Source organism: Vespa mandarinia, chromosome 8, assembly GCF_050613455.1.
Source record: "Vespa mandarinia isolate Hongniang chromosome 8, ASM5061345v1, whole genome shotgun sequence".
Taxonomy (NCBI): Eukaryota; Metazoa; Arthropoda; class Insecta; order Hymenoptera; family Vespidae; genus Vespa; species Vespa mandarinia.
Window position 1 is genome coordinate 8,729,258 of NC_140817.1, and position 19,105 is coordinate 8,748,362.

General features: G+C 28.2%; 4 protein-coding genes across 9 annotated transcripts; 3 read left to right on the plus strand and 1 right to left on the minus strand.

Moving 5' to 3' along the window:
• The first annotated feature begins 655 nt into the window (after window positions 1-655).
• Window positions 656-6,831, plus strand: LOC118451209 (uncharacterized). Of its 2 annotated transcripts, XM_035887523.2 has the most exons (6): window positions 656-1,104; window positions 1,455-1,522; window positions 1,590-2,567; window positions 2,721-3,050; window positions 3,151-5,614; window positions 5,847-6,831. In XM_035887523.2, exons 1-5 carry the CDS (start codon window positions 693-695, stop codon window positions 5,608-5,610), a joined length of 4,248 nt encoding a protein of 1,415 aa, XP_035743416.2. In that variant the 5' UTR covers window positions 656-692; the 3' UTR covers window positions 5,611-5,614; window positions 5,847-6,831. The 2 variants fall into 2 exon arrangements, with proteins under 2 accessions (XP_035743416.2, XP_035743415.2); XM_035887522.2 differs by having other exon boundaries at window positions 3,151-6,831.
• A 3,706-nt stretch (window positions 6,832-10,537) lies between these two features.
• Window positions 10,538-11,795, plus strand: LOC118451216 (enoyl-CoA delta isomerase 1, mitochondrial). Its single transcript, XM_035887546.2, has 5 exons — window positions 10,538-10,635; window positions 10,735-11,006; window positions 11,125-11,303; window positions 11,384-11,505; window positions 11,592-11,795. The coding sequence occupies exons 1-5, from the start codon at window positions 10,539-10,541 to the stop codon at window positions 11,750-11,752; spliced, it is 831 nt and encodes a 276-aa protein (XP_035743439.1). The 5' UTR covers window position 10,538; the 3' UTR covers window positions 11,753-11,795.
• Window positions 11,796-11,870: 75 nt separating this feature from the next.
• Window positions 11,871-14,645, minus strand: LOC118451213 (dynein regulatory complex subunit 3). Of its 2 annotated transcripts, none has more exons than XM_085659026.1 (9): window positions 14,103-14,645; window positions 13,746-14,029; window positions 13,472-13,644; window positions 13,241-13,398; window positions 12,982-13,075; window positions 12,702-12,903; window positions 12,347-12,595; window positions 12,204-12,280; window positions 11,871-12,127 (listed from the first exon to the last, which is right to left on the minus strand). In XM_085659026.1, the coding sequence occupies exons 1-9, from the start codon at window positions 14,275-14,277 to the stop codon at window positions 11,980-11,982; spliced, it is 1,560 nt and encodes a 519-aa protein (XP_085515152.1). In that variant the 5' UTR covers window positions 14,278-14,645; the 3' UTR covers window positions 11,871-11,979. The 2 variants fall into 2 exon arrangements, with proteins under 2 accessions (XP_085515152.1, XP_085515151.1); XM_085659025.1 differs by having other exon boundaries at window positions 11,877-12,127; window positions 12,210-12,280; window positions 12,982-13,174.
• Window positions 14,632-18,993, plus strand: LOC118451214 (TOM1-like protein 2). Of its 4 annotated transcripts, XM_035887540.2 has the most exons (10): window positions 14,632-14,685; window positions 14,766-15,177; window positions 15,478-15,647; window positions 15,902-16,183; window positions 16,250-16,510; window positions 16,618-16,915; window positions 16,973-17,093; window positions 17,182-17,413; window positions 17,854-17,904; window positions 18,093-18,991. In XM_035887540.2, the coding sequence occupies exons 2-10, from the start codon at window positions 15,120-15,122 to the stop codon at window positions 18,285-18,287; spliced, it is 1,668 nt and encodes a 555-aa protein (XP_035743433.2). In that variant the 5' UTR covers window positions 14,632-14,685; window positions 14,766-15,119; the 3' UTR covers window positions 18,288-18,991. The 4 variants fall into 4 exon arrangements, with proteins under 4 accessions (XP_035743433.2, XP_035743435.2, XP_035743436.2 ...); XM_035887542.2 differs by lacking the exon at window positions 14,632-14,685 and having other exon boundaries at window positions 14,882-15,177; window positions 17,182-17,212; window positions 18,093-18,993; XM_035887543.2 differs by lacking the exons at window positions 14,632-14,685; window positions 17,854-17,904 and having other exon boundaries at window positions 14,882-15,177; window positions 17,182-17,212; window positions 18,093-18,993.
• Window positions 18,994-19,105: the final 112 nt, after the last annotated feature.

The window sequence follows — 19,105 nt, forward strand, 5'->3', positions numbered from 1 at the left end:
GTACTTATATAATTATTTTATTTTAATTGTTTTGCAATCGATTATGAACAACTAATTTAATTTAGCTAGATATCTTGAAAAGATATATACAGGATAGTTTAATGTGCTTTATCTGTCGAGCATTTACCTTATATTAAATACTTAACAAAAATATACAATTTTTTTTCATATGTAAATAATACTGTATTATTTTTCTCTTTCAATGTTAACCAACATACAATAATATAATCATAAATATAAAATTTGAACTGGTTTAACCGACTGATAGCAATCATACGAATCAAGCCTTTATTATTTAAAAGAAAGAAATAAAGAGAGGGAATACCAAATCATGATTTAGAGAAAGTGTCGTCATACAACAAATAGTTCATGATTAAACGCGTATATAAAATGATTTTTAATCGATTCAATGTAAATTAAACTTTAAAGATATTGAAGATCAAGCACGTGCTTCTTGATACTTATACTTATAATAATATCTTATAAAAAAATAAATTGATGATCGAAGATTATCGAAGGTTTCAATGAGTAAAAATGTCCTTCGATATTACCTATGATCTGATTGGCATACCCCCTTCTTTAACACGCGTTTCGAACGAATAGAATTACGTAAGTTCGAAAGGCGGCTATAGATCAACCAATCAGACATCACGTAGTATCTTTGCGCCCAGGATATTGCTCAGAAAATCAAGATGGCATCCGAGAATGATACGGGTATCGTGTCAAATGAACGATGTGATGTAAATAATACGATTCAGCAAGTGTTTGAGCCGTTGAGAAGGGAAATATCGAGCGCGAAGGTGCTTGGAACACAGTGGAAGAACGTGAACAAAGAGGCAACCGATTGTTCCGCCGATATTGGTTTAAATTCGAACAGGACGCCCACGGTTTTCCCTACAGCGTCATCGTTCAACACAAACACCGACCGACATGAATTACAAAGAAACGCGAACACTTTGAGTTCTTCTGGTGATGTGCAAGAATGTGCGAATTATAAATTCATTATTAGTACAACTTTGCATAAATTACCTTCAAAGCCAGACAGTATGTCCACTCAGAGGAATGATCTAGACAGTGCTGCTTGTGTACCTGAGAAAACAGACGGTAATCATGTATATAGTGCTTTGAGCAATATCATATATACAGAGATCTGCATCTTTTCCATCCCTAGGATCTTTTTTATATTTATTTTTTATTATTATTTTTTCTTTGCATATATGAAACCAACATTTTGAACGAAGTATACCAACTAATAATTTATTTTTGATATATTTTTATGAAGCATATGCTGTATATCGTTATCGAAGTTCATTTAAAACTTATAGCCGAATACATTTAGTAAAATCGACTTGAAGTTTATTTATTCTTGTTCTTTTTAATCTTTGACCGATGTTATTATTTAGTTCTAAGTATATATAAGTTTCTGTGAATATTGTCTTTTATATTTGCTGTAGATAATCCAGATCAATGTAATAATGAATTATTGAGGACTGCAAGAGAACCAGTGCAACATATTATTCATGTAAGTAATTGATTTTATAGTTTCGGAAAAAAGTCTATTATCTACATAAGTTTATTGTATTTATTAGACCGATTCCACATGTGGCAACAGTACATTATTATCTACCAGTATGCATGCATTACCAGCAAAATTAGAGGGATGTTTAAATTTCTCTAACAATACTCCTCAACTTGGAGAAAGCCCACAGAGTAATGGAGAAGTAATCAGTAGTCCTCGAAGTCCAGATTACCCTCCAAGGGTTTCAAATAGTCCAAATAGTCCAGATATAATGTTTCCTATTACTATGACATCAACACATACCGATTCTAATATTAATATAATGGATACAGCAAAATATGATGAAGAAAATACTGATACATCTACAAAAATTAGCACAGAGTTGCAGAGTTATCAGTGTTGTGGCAAATTGGAAATGAATGATTCAGAAAATTCTGTTTTACAAACAAAAATAAAGCAGGAACATGATTCAACCGAAGAAAATATACAAGACACAACTAAAACAGAAGTAGTTGAACAAAAAGAAGAATCAGAAATTATTAAATCAAATTGGGGAAATGAGAGAATACCAATTACTGTGACAAATAAGACCGATAGTAATACACATCAAAAATCTATAGAACCTATTAATACATCGTCTTCAAATTCACATTCAAAGGTGGATTCATCATCCAAAGACAAACGTAAAGAACATAGTGATAGAAGACACTGTTCAAGATGCTATAGAAGAAGTAAAATCAAACGGGCAAATGTTGGTGTCCAATGTAAACGTGATCGTAGTATACTTCCTTTAAATACTAAAACAATTTCTTTACCATTATCAAAATCTACTAGTGATAATCTGAGACTTAATTTACAAACAAAAAATTACAAGATGCTTAATAGTACAGGCGTGAAAAGTGAATTATTAGAAGGCTTAAAATATAAGAAATTTATTCATATAGAGACATACCCTAATGGTGGGGCAACCGTTGTGCATATGTTTCAAGATGAAATTGATACTTTATCCAGTGAACAAGTAGAAGAATTGGCACAAGAGTATTTTAAAGTATGTAATTCAGAATGTGAATGATTTCTTAATTACAATGATTATACTTTTGTTATATGCTTTTTAAATACAAGTATTGATATTTGAGAAATACGGACTGAAATCAATAACATAAAAGGTAAAATGTTTTCAAATCCTAATTATAATTCACAGGTAGTTTTTGGGGAAGATGAAAATGGTAATGCTCATCATGTTATGGGAATAGTACATAATGCAGCAGCATATCTTCCTGATCTTTTGGATTATATGGCAAATAATTATCCTACTTTAACAGTGAAGAATGGAGTATTAGGAAGAAGTAGTGATATTGAAACAACTACTATGGTACAGTACAAAGAGCAAGTTTGCAAAGCATACAGTAATGGAACAATACGATATGGACCTTTACATCAAATAAGTCTTGTGGGTACTGTCCATGAGGAAGTTGGAGGTTATTTTCCTGATCTTTTACAAAAATTAGAGGAGAATCCATTTTTGAAATTGGTAAGAACAAATAATAATATATATTAAAGCAACGAACGAATTAAGTTTTATATAATTAGTATGTAATTATATAATTTTGATTGATTTACATTAATTTTAGACAATGCCATGGGGTCCACTATCAGTAGTAAAAATGGAAACTCCACAAGAATCAAATGATGGTCCTATTCTATGGATTAGGCCAGGGGAACAACTAGTTCCGACGGCAGATATAAATAAAAGTCCTTACAAAAGGCGTAGAACGGGAATAAATGAACTACGTAACTTACAATACTTACCACGACTTAGCGAAGCTCGAGAATACATGTTCGAAGATCGTACAAAAGCTCATGCCGATCATGTAGGTCATGGATTAGATAGGATGACTACAGCTGCTGTTGGAGTATTAAAAGCGGTGCATGGTGGTCAAGCATCAGAATATAATAGAGTTACGAAAGACGTTGTGGCATTTTACGCTGGTGATTTTCCAGAGTTAGTTGAAAAACTTCAACTAGACCTCCATGAACCACCAATATCTCAATGCGTACAGTGGGTCGAAGATGCTAAGTTGAATCAATTAAGAAGACAAGGTATTCGTTATGCAAGGATAAATCTTTATGATAATGATATTTATTTTTTACCCCGTAACATTATTCATCAATTTAGAACTGTCTCAGCTGTTTCAAGCATCGCATGGCATGTTAGATTGAAACAATATTATCCAGAGTCACAACATAATTCAAGCATAAGACATAGTCGAGTTATTAATGAATCTACCCATCGTATTAAAGAAAAAAAACCATTAGAAACCGTTGGTATAGGAGATGAGCAAAAAGAAAATACTAATCGTCAACGATTAGAGCAAAAGCTTTATTCTGATTCTCTTGAAGAAAAAAAGGCTAAAGAAAGAGCTGCGGAGTATCAAGGAAATTTAAAAAAGTCAGATCAACATGGAAAACGAAAAGATGATCGTAAAAGCCGTGATCATGGCCGACACTCATCTGTTAAAAGAAAAGATTGCGAAGAAAATAATGATACGGCTACAAATCATTTTAATGACAGTAAAACTACAAAGAGTGGAGCTAGCGATCAAAAGTCTAGCAGCAGTAAAAGGGATGATAAAAGGTCTGATAAAAAACACGAGATACGACGTCGCAATAGTGACAAATCAAGTCACCATTCACATGGTAGCAGTAGTAGCAGTAACAATAGCAGCAAAAGTAATCATTCTGGAGAAAAGAAGAAATATGATTGTAATAGTCATAAATTAGATCATCATCGCAGTCATCATAGCAGATCAAGTGGTAATAATAATGTTTCGAGTAAAGAAACTATTTTGAATGTGATGGAAGAACGAACATCTATTAAATATGGTACAACAGGATCTCCTTTAAAAGACAGCAAAAGACATTTTAGTTCTTCAGAAATTTGTCCACCTATATTAGAATCTTCTAATTCTGAAGTAATTGTTTTGGACAATGAAGTATTAAATCAAAGACAGCTAATAGCTAAAACGTATGCAACTGAGGTTGTTGATAAGGCATTAGAAATCGCTATATATAAGTCTAAGACTGACGTTGATGAAGTTTGTCAATCTCTAAGGATTGGTGTAGCTGAAGCCTCAAAAGAAGTGCTAGATAAAATTAGAAAAGAAAGTTTTGAAATTGCCGAACAAAGGTTCAAAGATGATACTACAAAACTGGAAAGGTATTCTCAATTACTTGAAATGGAAACTGTATTAGCATTTACATCGAAAATGGAATGCGCAACAGAAAATGCTGTGAAAGCTTTAATTGAAATGGCCGAGGACGAAGCTAAAGAAAGAATAAAAAACGAGAAACCATCTGAGAGTCCTGCTGAAGATCATACCATCCCTGAAAACCAAATTCCCACTTTAACCAGTACAAGTTCTTGCTCTTCCGTTTCAATGACTACATCACCATTGATGGAAAGTGAGAAATACAATAGTAGTAGTAGAATTAGCAATGTAGAAGAAAAATCCTTAAAATCATCCGATCATCACGTTTCTGTCGGAGAATCTAAACGAAAGTACAGAGATGAGAAAGATTCTAGAAGTCAGAGGCACAAAGAAAAAAGAGATCGTGACAAACGAGATCGTGATCGTAAAAAACATCGTCATCGAAGTCCACAAAGTAAATCTGAACATAAAACAAGTGAGACGATAAAGGAAAGTTCATCAAAGAATGTGACCTCGTCGATTCGAGATGTTTCTAATTCTAATAAACCTGCAGATTCTACTGACGTTAAAGAAAGTGAAAAGAAATTAGAAAAACGAAAGGACAGTCATCACAGTCATGGAAAAGACGGACAAAAGAAATCATCCAGCAGCCGTTCCAGTAAAGACGATACAGGATCGAGTAATTCACATTCGACGAGTTCAAATCATAAACGCAAGTCAAGTTCGTGTTCAGAACATAAAGAACACAAGAAATTGTGTACAGAGAAAGAAACAATTTCACGAACATCTGAAACAAATATTAACCCTTCAGTTCCCACCACAACAATTGTGACAACACCAACTGAAATAACTTCTACGAACGTTGTTACATCAACGACATGAAAAGGTGAAAATTACTTTTAATGTGTAATACAGTCTATTTAAAAAGTTGACTGTTTATGTTAGCTTAGCTATGACTAATATAGAAATATGTGCACTTTTAATTGGATGAAGTGATATATCAAGAATGATGAAAGTTTGTGCTTGATACACAAACTTCGATATTTAACTGTTAATTTGATTTGATGCACTTTCATCTTGAATGAAAAGATGATGTTACAGATCTAATTGATTTTCAGAGCTTACTGTTGAGAAGTCCAAATTGACGTCTGTATTGCAAAAGTTATTTTGCTATGAAAACTCTGAGTGTCTCACAAACTGAAAGTGAAGAATATAGTTGATAAATATTTATACTATAAGTGATCGATCAATGAGTGGTGTACAAATAGAACTTGTACAAATTCGTGGTTGGAAATTTTTTCCGATCAGCATAAGATTATTGTGCATTGTATATAGACCAAAAAATGCCCTATTGGGAAGATTGTGTCACAGCAAAGCTTGATTAAATTATTTATATATGTAGATATATAATATAGTATATGTTAAATTATTTATATTTTCATTATATCTTATGACAGTACAGAAAATTCTTAATTTGGAAAACAAAGCTATCAATCATATTGTTTCCTTTTTTATTCTTTTTTTCTTTTTATCATAAATCGTACAAAATTACCATTCTTTAAATTCATACTGTAAAGAATAACATTTTTTTGTTTACCCTATTAATTAGGAATTCGAGATCGATAAAAAAGGAAGAAGAAATAACAGAATACTTTTAATATACGGATTATAGATTAAGTCGGAATCTATATATTATATTATTATTGGAGATATATATGATAAAACAGATATATGCACATGCTTTTCATATTTGTTTAGCAGTCACGATATGTCATAATGTGTTACTGTCTTAAAGCAATATATCTTCTTTTCGTTCCTTTACGAATATAAATACAATTTTATATGGACGATACGATGGAGTAGCAATAAAAATCTGAATATATTTTTGTTTGAAGCAAAAAGAAAAAAGCGTATCTTACTTTAAGTTGTAGATAGCAACATTATTTTCACATTATGAGAAATAGTATTATGGGTAATAACAGACGTACAAATTCTTTGCCTTTGAAGATATTACTTGTTTGGGACAGTGAAACATTGCAACAGATTGATCACAAATGTTAATAATATTTTCTCTATTTGAGTAAAATAACAATTGTTCTAAAATTAATGGTAGCTATAGGAACGAAAGAGAGAAAGAGAGAGAGAGAGAGAGAGAGAGAGAGAGAGAGAGAGAGAGAGAGAGAGAGAGAGAGAGAGAATGTTAGCAATACGACAGATACATGATGTCGTGTAATGCTAATGTAGATTTGTGTATATGAAATGTAATAGTACACAGAGTGTATAAAGCTTCTACGTATGTAACGATGTAACATCGTATATATTTTATATAATTTTTTATTTCATATACTATGATCGAAAATCTAGTTTAACGATATTTTTTCAGTTCTCCAATTGTTCAATTTGACAATTAAGATTTATTTTTATTATTATTATTATTATTATTATTATTATTATTATTATTATTATTTTTATTATTATTATTATTATAATTATTATTATTATTATTATTATTATCATTATTATTATTATTATTACTATTATTATTATTATTATTATTATTATTATTATTATTATTATTATTATTATTATTATTATTATTATTATTATTATTATTATTATTATTATTATTATTATTATTATTATTAATATTATTATTATTATTACTATTTATCCAAAGCAGCACTTTTTATGTTATATACCTTCTCGAATATATTTTCTAAATATATTGCCTAAATTATAAATTTCTTATAAATGCAGTCGCATCATAAATTCGTTATCAGACAGAACGGAGATTCATCTGTCCAATAGGGCTTTCATAATTACTCGGATCTGTATGAAAACTTATGAATAGATATATATTTAAGTTTTTCAAGCTTATATTTGTATACACATTTCTATTATACACACCTACTGTTTTAAAGTTTATAAAAAGATTATATCTGGGACAGTGAAAATCCCTCTTTTTATTACACTGTAAAAGAAAACAAAATTGAAAAAATACGTTTTAACAAAATAGTCATGCGTAATAAGATAGTAAACAATCATCGGATTTGTATACACAAGACCATAGATTAGGCAAGACTGAAAAAAATAGTAGCATCCAATAGAATAGAAAACTTCTTATATTAACTGAAATGTTTTTTTTTTCTTTTTTTTTTTTTTTTTTTTTTTTTTTTAAATAAGTACATACCCGATAGTATTACATAAATCTTCAATATAGATTTATGATGTGCTTCAATCGAGAATTCTAAAATGGAGAAATCTCTATGCAGCTAAAAAGAATCTTTTAACCTAAAGGATTTTTTTAATCTGGTCCACATACACGTGATCAATGCAACAAATTTAGAAAAATAAATGAAAGGAAGATAGTGAGATTCAAATGCGTTTTCTACATATATTAATGAATGCGCTTAATTAATATCTTCATACATATAATAGAACAGGCAATCGCAATTAGAGACATGATAAATTCTCCGTCTCCGCAAAGAAAAAAAAAGAAAAAATAGAATGGACCAAATTGAAACATCAAAGAATCCATAAGCTTTTTCTCTAATAATATTTATTGAAAGCAGTGTAATATTAAACCAAATAATATAGGTGCTGGATACATCACAGATCTTTTAAGGTGCCTTCTCTCTGTTTGTTGCGGTAAAAAAAGATTAAAACTAATAAATCATAGACTGCTCAGTTATAATCAGTCTATAAAGATAACTTTATTTTCTGTAGCACTACAAGTCGTAGCGCGTAATCTTTCTGAGTGCTACCATTATTTAATATTTAAGACATGATTGATATACGATACATTTTTGATGACTTTGTTTCTCGAACAGTTTTCAAATTCGACGAACGAAAAACATATTTGTGTCGGACAAACGCGAATATGATAACGAGAACAAATGTTTAATATGCCTTTATAGGAGCACATATATAAAATATAATCTAAGATCTTGTGTAAATAATTGTAAAGAAAAAAAAAAGGAAAAAGTATCGATGTGTCTTTCATCGTAGATTGATAAAATATTGAACGATTCTATATTGATTCGTTCGAAAATAATTTGAGAAACAAAGACCCGCATAGTGAAGTTATGTTCCAGAATACATGAAAAGAGGTAAATAATCCTAAAACTTGTTCTATTTTATAAATTAATTAAAAACGGAACAAGTGAATTCATTCATCTATATTGAAAATACAGTTATTTGTCGGCTTCCATATAATGATTTGCCAGTGAAAAAATAATGGACGACTTTTTCATTTTTTAATTATTGGGTTGGCAACTAAGTGATTGCCGGATTTCAAATAAGAAGGAAACGACAAAATCCACAATCACTTAGTTGCCAACCCAATAAAACTTTATCAAATATAAATAATCGTTCTAAATTTCCTAATTAATAAATTATTTATATCACTTATACACATATTGTATATTATATAAATTATATATATGTGTGTGTACATATATCTATACTCAATATATATTGACACGTGTATATAGTAATAAAAATATGTATCTTTTAAAATAAGTTCATAGTGATATGGATAAAGGTTTGTGTAGATTATAGTATGTATTTTATGATGGTATCGAGAAAAAAAACAAAATAACAAAAAAAAAAAATAATATAACATACTTCCGATAGATGCCTAACAGATTTCACACTTCCAAGGTCGAACCAAATTTCGAAGATACTCTTCAGTTTTTATACAAAGTACATTACGGAACAGTAGATTGTTAATCGTCGTTAATGAAAATGTATATGTAGATATTATTATACATGAAATATATAATAATAATAGTAATAATAATATAATATTAATATTATTAATAATAATAAAAAATATACATTCGCGTAAAATATACGTTTAAAGAGACCAGTTAAATTTTAAACTTGTATTCTGCGGAATTGAGTTGTGTACATTTTGTAAATAACAACTTCTATATTCTGAAGTATGAAAAAATAAAGAAAAAAGATAGTGGATACTTGTAAAGAAATCAATGCAGGTGATGTAAACAATAGGTTATCGCTATGAGACACTAAATTGCTATTATTCTGATCATATATAACGATATGATTATATATATATATATATATATATATATATATATATATATATCATGTTGAAATCACGTGAAAATCATAAAAGCACAGTTATGTGTGCGTATACATATGTCACATATTATTGCACATGCATGTGTATACGCATATATATCATGCATATATAGTAGTATGTAGTTTTACATATTATATTCATCATACGTGTAGAAGTCGCATTCCAACGTCTAAGTTTTTAAAGAAATAAATAAATTACTTTGGTCAGAGATGTGCTATTATTTCATAATAAGCTTAACGATTTCATTTTAACTCTTTTATTTTTATTCATTTCTGCATTCACATTTAAATTGATTCATAAAATAATATGCTAGTTTTTCTGGTAAGTAATGCAAGTAACATACTTTACTATTATCTCATGAAATTATACGTATGATAAATCTGTTCCAAAGTTTCAAGCGATATACATGTATTTTTTTTTTTTTGATTTATTTTCTTATCAGAGAGAAAGTACGTAAGTAAAGTATAGTATAATACTACAGTGATATAATACAGTGATATAATACAGTGATATAAATAGAAGAATACTACAGTGATTCAATCAAAATTGTTGATTGTTAGCAAGTATATATTATATATATGATTATTAAATTGATTATTAAATCAACATATTAAAAAGAATATATATATATTAAAGAAGATATATTAAAAATAATTAAGTATAATATTTAAGATAATATTTATCACTTATATAACACATTAGAATGTTGGCCCTTGGAAGATTTTTTATCAAACAACGATTTATCAGAAATTATGCATCTGGAAAGAAACTATTAGAAATAGCAGAAGATCAAAATACAGGTATCTTGATAATTATAATTGTTTGTAAATTTGATATTTACTTTTTTGAAATGAATTTATTTTTAAATGAATTTATTTATTAAAACTTATATATACTAGGAATACATATAATATCTATGGCACGACCTCCAGTTAATAGCTTAAACCTGGAGTTATTAGAAGAATTGAAAACATCTTTGATAGAAACCCAGAAAAGCAATTGTAAAGGCATTGTTCTGACTTCATCACTATCAACAGTTTTCTCAGCAGGCTTAGACATTATGGAACTTTATAAGCCAGATATTGAGAGATTGACTGCTTATTGGCGTACTTTGCAAGATACATGGATGACTTTATATGGCTTAGAAATACCAATTGCTGCTGCAATTAATGTATTACATTATTGAATTTGCTTAATATATATTTTCTTTAATTATCGTTATAATATAACATTTAATATTTATTTTTCACTTATTTTATATTACATATCATAAATATACTTTTACATAGGGTGCTAGTCCTGCCGGTGGATGTTTACTAGCCATTTCTTGTGAATACAGAGTTTTTGTTGAGGGGAAACATACCATAGGCTTAAATGAGACACAATTAGGTATTGCAGCTCCACAGTGGTTTATAGATCTATTTGTTAATACCATTGGTTATAGACATGCCGAATTAGCTTTGTTGAGGTATATATTACAAATAATAAATATTACTATAAAAATCTTAATGTATATGTTCAATAGGTATCTGGTTTTTTATTTCTTAGGGGCACACTTTTTTATCCTAATGAAGCATTAAATATTGGACTTGTAGATGAATTGGCAAATGACAAAGCAGAAGCCATTAAAAAATGCCAAAAGTATATATCTTCTTATGACAGAATACTTAGTAAGTTCATTATTTTATTAAAACTTTAAACAAAAGTAAATAAACATATATATATTTAGAAAATATTTTATATAATATTATTGCAGAACAAGCTAGAAATATAACAAAGTTAAAACTTCGTGAAAAGTTAATTTCCTGGCTACAAGAACATCGAGAGATTGAATTAAATAATATTAAACAATTTATTCAATTAGCAAATATTCAAAAAAGTCTTCATGCATACATTGAAACATTGAAACAAAAATAAAAACAAAATTAAATATTTTTTATGTTACTATGCAACATTTATTATAATTAATATTTATAAATATTATAAATAATATTTATATATTATATATAAATGATATTAAAATATGATATTATTAAGAATCTTTTATTATAAATATAAGTATTTATAATAAATATAAGTATTTTCTACTTGAACATACTGTTTGAATGAAATGGTCTTCTTATACTTTTCTTTATTACAATTAATCATTTTCTTTTTTTAGTCAAATTAGAAACATTATCAATTTCAAAATATGGTAGATGTAATAATATTAATGAATGAAATTGTTTACGTACATTTTGAAGAAAATGGGTAATTTCCAAAATTTTTTGACGGTGCCTGTTATTTTCCTTGCTAGAAATAAAAATTAACCCATCATTCTCTTCGATCTGTATTTAATGAATTGTTTATTTATACAAATTTTTAATACTTATACAACTCTTCACAGTACTCATTATGCCATATTTTTAATCTGCTTAACATACGATCTTCCCTAGCATCAATGACCTAAAATAAATAAAGAATATTTTTTTCTATTATCATTTACATGAATATATTCAATGATTTACTTACACGCAAATGTAAATCGTGTGATGCTGCAAGATTATTACTTAATGTATCTTTGTCTCCACATAAATCTAACAAATGATTTGGGATTTTAGATTCATCTCCAAAACCACTGATATAATACGAAATAATACTATTTATATTATCATTATAGTCTGCTTCAGCATTTCGCATTTGTGAAAAATATTCTCGAGCAGTCTCCAAAAATTGCTCAATCATATTTGTCATATTTACTTTGAAGACTTCATTTATTTCCTTTTTTATAATAAAAAAGTATCATAGTCATAGAATTATAGAAAAACAAGTTACAGAATTTAAAAAATTGCCCATTTTTTTAGTTTCTTTGTTATGTAATACATACTACTAATTGATCATGTATTACAACTTCTTTAGACATTAATTTTGACCATGTTTTGGATATCACATCATTGAAATGAATATACCAATTGTATACCACTTCTACATTATCATCCATTTCATCCATTTCATCATCAAGTATATTAAATAATAGATTTATTTGTGAGAATATTTTAATTTTTTCGTCCGATAATTCATCCACAATACTAAGGATAAAGATAAATATGAAATCAATATAAATTAAGTTAAAATAGTATGTATAATACAATAAAATTATACTTTACTCTTTTGAATCATTTTGTACTTTACTTTTGCCTTCATTAACAACATCATTAAATAATTTAATTTCATCATCTCGTTTAACTTGTTCCTTTAATCCTATTTCATAAAATTCATAACATATAGAAGAAATTTTTTTTCTATATTCCTCAAAAGCATTTTCTGTATCACTATTCACTACAGATAAATCTTTTCCTTCTAATAAATAAAAATATTTTAGCACAAAATTTAAAATACCTAATATTACAGTGTATTGTATTATACCTTTATCATCAAGAAACATATGCCAAAAAAAGTTATCATCGTTCAAATATTCTACATAAGATTTAGATAGTAAATCCTGTAAATTTTTAAATGCTTCCTGTTCTTCAAATTGTTTTTTCTTTTTTGCTTCTTCCTCTTCTATATTACTAATCATATGTCTAAATCAAAATATATAGAAAGTTATATATAATTGTCCTTTGAAATTTATAACGTAATATAAGACATATTCACTGTTGTTTGATTATAGCAGATTGACGTTCTTCCTTAGTAATCATTTTATACTGATAATAGATTAATTGCGGTACAAATGCAATTAGGTATTCTTGATATCCATTTTTCTCCGTACATGGATTATTATTTATGTTAAAACTACATAGATATTTGAATTGTCTTAAATAAATGACCTGCAATTTGCTAATTATAATTTAAGTTGGAAATTAAAGGAATTATTGGAAAAAGGCTACAAAATTTAGTATATAAAGCATATAATATATAGATTCTATACATGTTCCCAGTCTGTTATCTGGTTATTTCCAATACTAAAAATGTGCAACTTATGCAAATTATTTATGCCCTCGATTTTAGAGATGTGATTATTAAAAAGTAACAATATTTCCAATTCGATTAAATGGTTTAGATTCTCCATTATTTTAATATGATTAAAAGATAGATTAAGTTCTTTCAAGTGAACAAGTACATCCAAATTTTCAATTTTTTCTATAATGTTATTTGATAAATGTAATTTTATCAAATTTGGCATTACCCAAAGATGATCGATGTTCAAAATATCTGTAGAAATATACATACGTATTATAAGTAAAGTTATCAAATTTGTAATCCTTTTTCATAAACAATTACATACTAAAAAATTCAATTCGTATTTCCGTGATAACATCTAGTTTAATACCATCTTCAAGAAAATATTTTCCAGCATCACCTTTAGGACCTTGATCGATTAATAAATTGATAAGAAGTTCTTCATTTATTACACCAGGCTCTAAAATACTTTTGGAAGCGATCGAGACATCTTGAAACATCGTTCACAAAAAAATATATAATAATAAAAATAAATAATACTACTACATAAAAAAGTTAAAAAGGTGTAATTTTTTTAATTTCGTATACTATCAATACTTATTATTATATCGATTACGTTGCCATGCAACTGTAAATTGTATTATTACTTTTCCTCTATCTTTTTGTTATGTTTTTCTTGGACATAAACAAATAAGTTTAATAATGACCTATAAAATAATGTAATGTAAGAAAATTCTGAAAATATTGTTTAATTTAATAACTTATAAACATAGTTCTACTTTCAAAAAAGCGCGGTATATCGTTGCACTTCCCATAATGCATCTATTACGAAATTTGATTAACAACATGCATTGTTATAATACTATCATTACATAATCGTTAGATTATTGGGAAAATAAGCATATTTGGTAAAACTTTTAAATTATCTATTTATAAAATTGATTATTGCAGAAGCTTTAATTATTTTCAAATATAAGACATTTCATAGATGAAATTTTTATCCAATCAACGAAGGATAAAACCAAGCTATATTGAGAGCAGTTGAGAGAATCGTAGAAGGCCACTAGGATACTGAAGCCAATCATCGTACAAATCTCAAGACGCTCGAATGAACTAACTGCTACATATCTAGTGTCGGTTGTCTTCCTACCTTTTGACATCTCTGTCTTATCATTGTGTAGGTCATATGATTCAGCCTTCTGCCATTCAACGGTGTAAGATCTTATTCGTAACGAATTACGAATATCGCCCTTATCGAAGATTTACACGCGCGCGATATATGTGCACTTGAATCAGGCTAATATAATTTATATTTGACACTGTTTCCGATCATCGACCAAGCATGTCATTTTTTGGAGTCAATGTAAATCCCTTTTCAACGCCAGTGGGCCAAAAAATTGGTAAGATAACTTCGATAATTTAGATTTCGACTGAAATTATGCGTATTATTGTTTAATCCTGCAAATTTCATTTACGTCGTCATAGATAATAATAATCCGTCAATAGTTACATCCATATGCAATTAGACGAGGATTTACTTTCTATTACTTTTCTAGATGAAATGTTATCATACGTCACGATGTTTTTTTCCCTTCTGATTCGATATTTCTATAATGTTAAAGATTAGTAGAAATGTATTTGTATTAAGAGGATTATTTATTCATTTACTCTTGTATCTGAAATTGGATTATGTATTCCAGAGCAAGCTACAGATGGTGGTTTGCCTAGTGAAAATTGGGCACTCAATATAGAAATATGTGATATTATAAATGAAACAGAAGATGGACCTAGAGATGCTATTAAAGCAATTAAGCGCAGGCTTAATCAAGCTGCTGGCAAAAATTATACTATAGTAATGTATACTCTTACTGTTAGTATCAAATCCACTTATTTTTTATATAATGGCTTGTACAAGTATAATTATTATACAAGTATAATTGTACAAGTATAAATATTATATTCTAATGATATTATGTTATATAGGTATATAGAATGATATTATCTTATATTGGTATATAAAAACACACACATAAATTTTTGGGTTGACTTTATTATAGAAATGTCTAATATTTGATCTTTAATATTTTCTTATCCTAGTTATTATATGTAATATTTGTGATTTAGGTATTAGAAACCTGTGTGAAAAATTGTGGAAAACGTTTTCATGCTCTTGCTTGTTCGCGAGAATTTGTACAAGAATTGGTTAAGTTAATTGGACCGAAAAATGAACCACCAACTGCTGTGCAGGAAAAAATTTTGAATCTTGTTCAAACATGGGCAGATACATTCTGTCATCAACCACATACTCAAGGAGTTGTACAAGTCTATCAAGAATTAAAAGCAAAAGGCATACTATTTCCAATGACTGATTTGGATGCAATGGCACCAATCATTACCCCTCAAAGAGTAAGATATTTTATATGCAAATTATACTCTTATAAAGTGTATAAACTTATTTATTATATTTTATAGAGTGTACCTGAAATAGAACAAATCTCAGGAAATTTGCCTATAAATGATCAACATATTTCCAACTCTACAGTGATACAACAACAATCGCAATTACAATCATCTAGTCAGTTAACACAATTGAATGAGCAACAGTTAGCAAAATTACAAAGTGAACTGGATGTTGTGCAAGGCAATATGCGTGTTTTATCAGAAATGTTAACATATTTGACAGATCAAACTTCCACTCAACCACCAGATTCTGCTGATCTTGAATTATTGACAGTATGTTATATATCCATTGCAATATCACTTTATATAGTAGTTTTGGTTAGCATATTAATTTTTAATTCATATACATTTACACAAACACATGTATATAAAATCTATAGGAATTGCATGCAACATGTAAAGCAATGCAAGAACGTGTGGTAGATTTAATTGGAAAACTGGCTAATGATGAGATGACAGCTGAATTATTGCGTATAAATGATGAATTAAATAACCTATTCTTGCGTTATTCAAGATATACAAAAAATAAAGCTGTACCTGCAAGTACCATATTAGCTCAAACAATAGGTCAACCACCAAATATTGATTTGAGTGCAGAATCAATAAAAAAAGAGGCAGATTCACTTATAGATTTATCAGATGAAATTGATACTGTACAAAAGCAGGTGGCAGGAATGGGTAAGCTGAGATATCATATCAAAAATAACACTTTTATTAAATCTTATTTGATTTTAGATATATCTGAATCTGATGATAATCTTAGGGTAGAAAAAAGAGAAAAGAAAGGAGGAGATAGTGATGAATTTGATATGTTTGCACAGTCTCGTAATGCAACATATGAGACAACAAAAAACAGGTGAAACTTTTTCTAACATTTTCATAATATATACACACACATATATTGGATATTATTATTTCATTCAAAATGTTATGTTATTATATAGCGGTAGCAAATATGAAGACAATATGGAACAGGTGAGCGGAGGAAGTCTAAGTTCAGCAATTCTCAATCGTAACAATCCTAAGTATTCCCATCAAACTGCTTCTACTACTGCTACTACTACTACTATTACTACTACTACTACTACTACTACTACTACTACTACTACTACTACTACTACTACTGCTGCTGCTGCTGTTGCTGCTGCTGCTGCTGCTGCTACTACTACTACTACTGTGCGTAATGCTCCTTATCCTTCTTAAGCTAAGTTACAGTATCATCTTTAATAGTAACACCATTGCAAAATTGAACAAGTTTATAGGAATTTACATGATGTAAATAATGCAACTGTAAAATCAAGTAACTATTTCTATAAAAGGCTATATCAAAAAATAATTATAATTTTATACTTTGCTTGAAAAAAACCTCCTGTAAACTTGAAATAACATCACTAGGTCCAATATTAGTCTTCCAACATAAAAATATAAAAATCGCTATTTACCTGAGAAAATGAAGGTACAGTATTATTGTAAATTGTTACTGCTTTGCATAGCTTTATATGTAATGTTATGTTTCATTATTCTTTCTTTTTTCTTTATATTTATTTATATATAATATTATTATGTATAAATATTTATTGTTTTGTTCAATGTTCGTCTTTGATTTAAATGCTTAGCTCAACCGGGAATCAGAATTCAATGAAATGGCAGCTTGGCTGAATCATACAGTGAGTAATGTGTTTTCATCTAATATTAAAATTTTTTAATATTAATAAAGTGTTACAAAGGATTTGGAACAGGTGAGAACAAGAATTTTTTAATATATAAATGTCGTCTCAATTCAATGTCATAGAATAACAACATGATCATTTTGCAGTAATATAAAATAGATATTGTGTCATATGGAATGTTACAGCCCGCTGTACAAGGTGATCAAGAATCTTTAACATCATCAGAGTTCGAACGTTTTTTAGCAGAGCGAGCAGCTGCTGCTGAAGCTCTCCCTACACTTTCAACTACAACAACTCCATCAAGTACTTCAAACTCTGGAAATCCAAACATACAACGTCAAATCAATAAAGATCAAGATAAATCTTTATTTGCTCTGTAAATGTTGCTGTCGAATCTCTTTTAAAGCAGGTGATAAAAGACAACACAGCTATATACTAATTAATGCCTCTACCTGCATCTGTTATATTAATGTTCATATTAATTTAATCAATTAAATGCAAAAAACAAATAAGAAATTAAGAAAGAGAGGCAAAAGCATTATGCATTAAATTTGCTTTTTTTTACGTACTTAACAAGTGTAGTACCACGCAGTATGTATTGGAATATTTTTGTTATAAGTTCTTACTTATAATGGATAAGTAATGATAAAATAGAAATCTAAAGAAAATATATATTAATTGTGCGACTTCTTTAGTAGAATGATAAAAAGTATTAATTTTGTCTTATTTGTATATATAGAAAATCCTATATTTACAAAATTATATTAAATTTAAAAAGAAAAAAATATAAACAGCAATGCATATCCCTTGCACTACCTTATATCCATAAGAATGCAATTTTATGTAAGGTTGCATTTATTTTTATTAATTACTGAAGCGTGGAACATTAAGTATCATATTTAATAGATCATCTGATGAATATTAATAAAAATATTTTTCTATGTTAAAGTAAATTACAAATGCTCTCCTATTTAAAATTTTGTATAGAATCATGAATTATAACTTGGTAATCATTATAGTTATTTTGTATATTATTATAATGGTTAATATTGTTATATTAGTAGTATTCTTTATGCCACTAATATCGATTAGTAATCGATTATTATTAAAATTATTCTAAAAATAGAACTTACGTATATTCTAAAAAAAGAATGTAAGAAAATTCCCCTAATATGCAATATTATGTTACTATCATAAG

Coding starts and splice junctions, on each gene's coding strand:
- LOC118451209 (XM_035887522.2), top strand. CDS start 693: ATGGCATCCGAGAATGATACGGGTATCGTGTCAAATGAACGATGTGAT. Junction 1,105..1,454: donor TGTACCTGAGAAAACAGACG/GTAATCATGTAT, acceptor TATTTGCTGTAG/ATAATCCAGATCAATGTAAT. Junction 3,051..3,150: donor AGAATCCATTTTTGAAATTG/GTAAGAACAAAT, acceptor CATTAATTTTAG/ACAATGCCATGGGGTCCACT.
- LOC118451216 (XM_035887546.2), top strand. CDS start 10,539: ATGTTGGCCCTTGGAAGATTTTTTATCAAACAACGATTTATCAGAAAT. Junction 11,007..11,124: donor CAATTGCTGCTGCAATTAAT/GTATTACATTAT, acceptor ACTTTTACATAG/GGTGCTAGTCCTGCCGGTGG. Junction 11,304..11,383: donor GCCGAATTAGCTTTGTTGAG/GTATATATTACA, acceptor TTTATTTCTTAG/GGGCACACTTTTTTATCCTA.
- LOC118451213 (XM_085659025.1), bottom strand. CDS start 14,277: ATGTTTCAAGATGTCTCGATCGCTTCCAAAAGTATTTTAGAGCCTGGT. Junction 12,281..12,346: donor CACACGATTTACATTTGCGT/GTAAGTAAATCA, acceptor TATTTATTTTAG/GTCATTGATGCTAGGGAAGA. Junction 12,128..12,209: donor AATGAGTACTGTGAAGAGTT/GTATAAGTATTA, acceptor TTTTATTTCTAG/CAAGGAAAATAACAGGCACC.
- LOC118451214 (XM_035887540.2), top strand. CDS start 15,120: ATGTCATTTTTTGGAGTCAATGTAAATCCCTTTTCAACGCCAGTGGGC. Junction 15,178..15,477: donor GCCAGTGGGCCAAAAAATTG/GTAAGATAACTT, acceptor TATGTATTCCAG/AGCAAGCTACAGATGGTGGT. Junction 17,094..17,181: donor TATGAGACAACAAAAAACAG/GTGAAACTTTTT, acceptor GTTATTATATAG/CGGTAGCAAATATGAAGACA.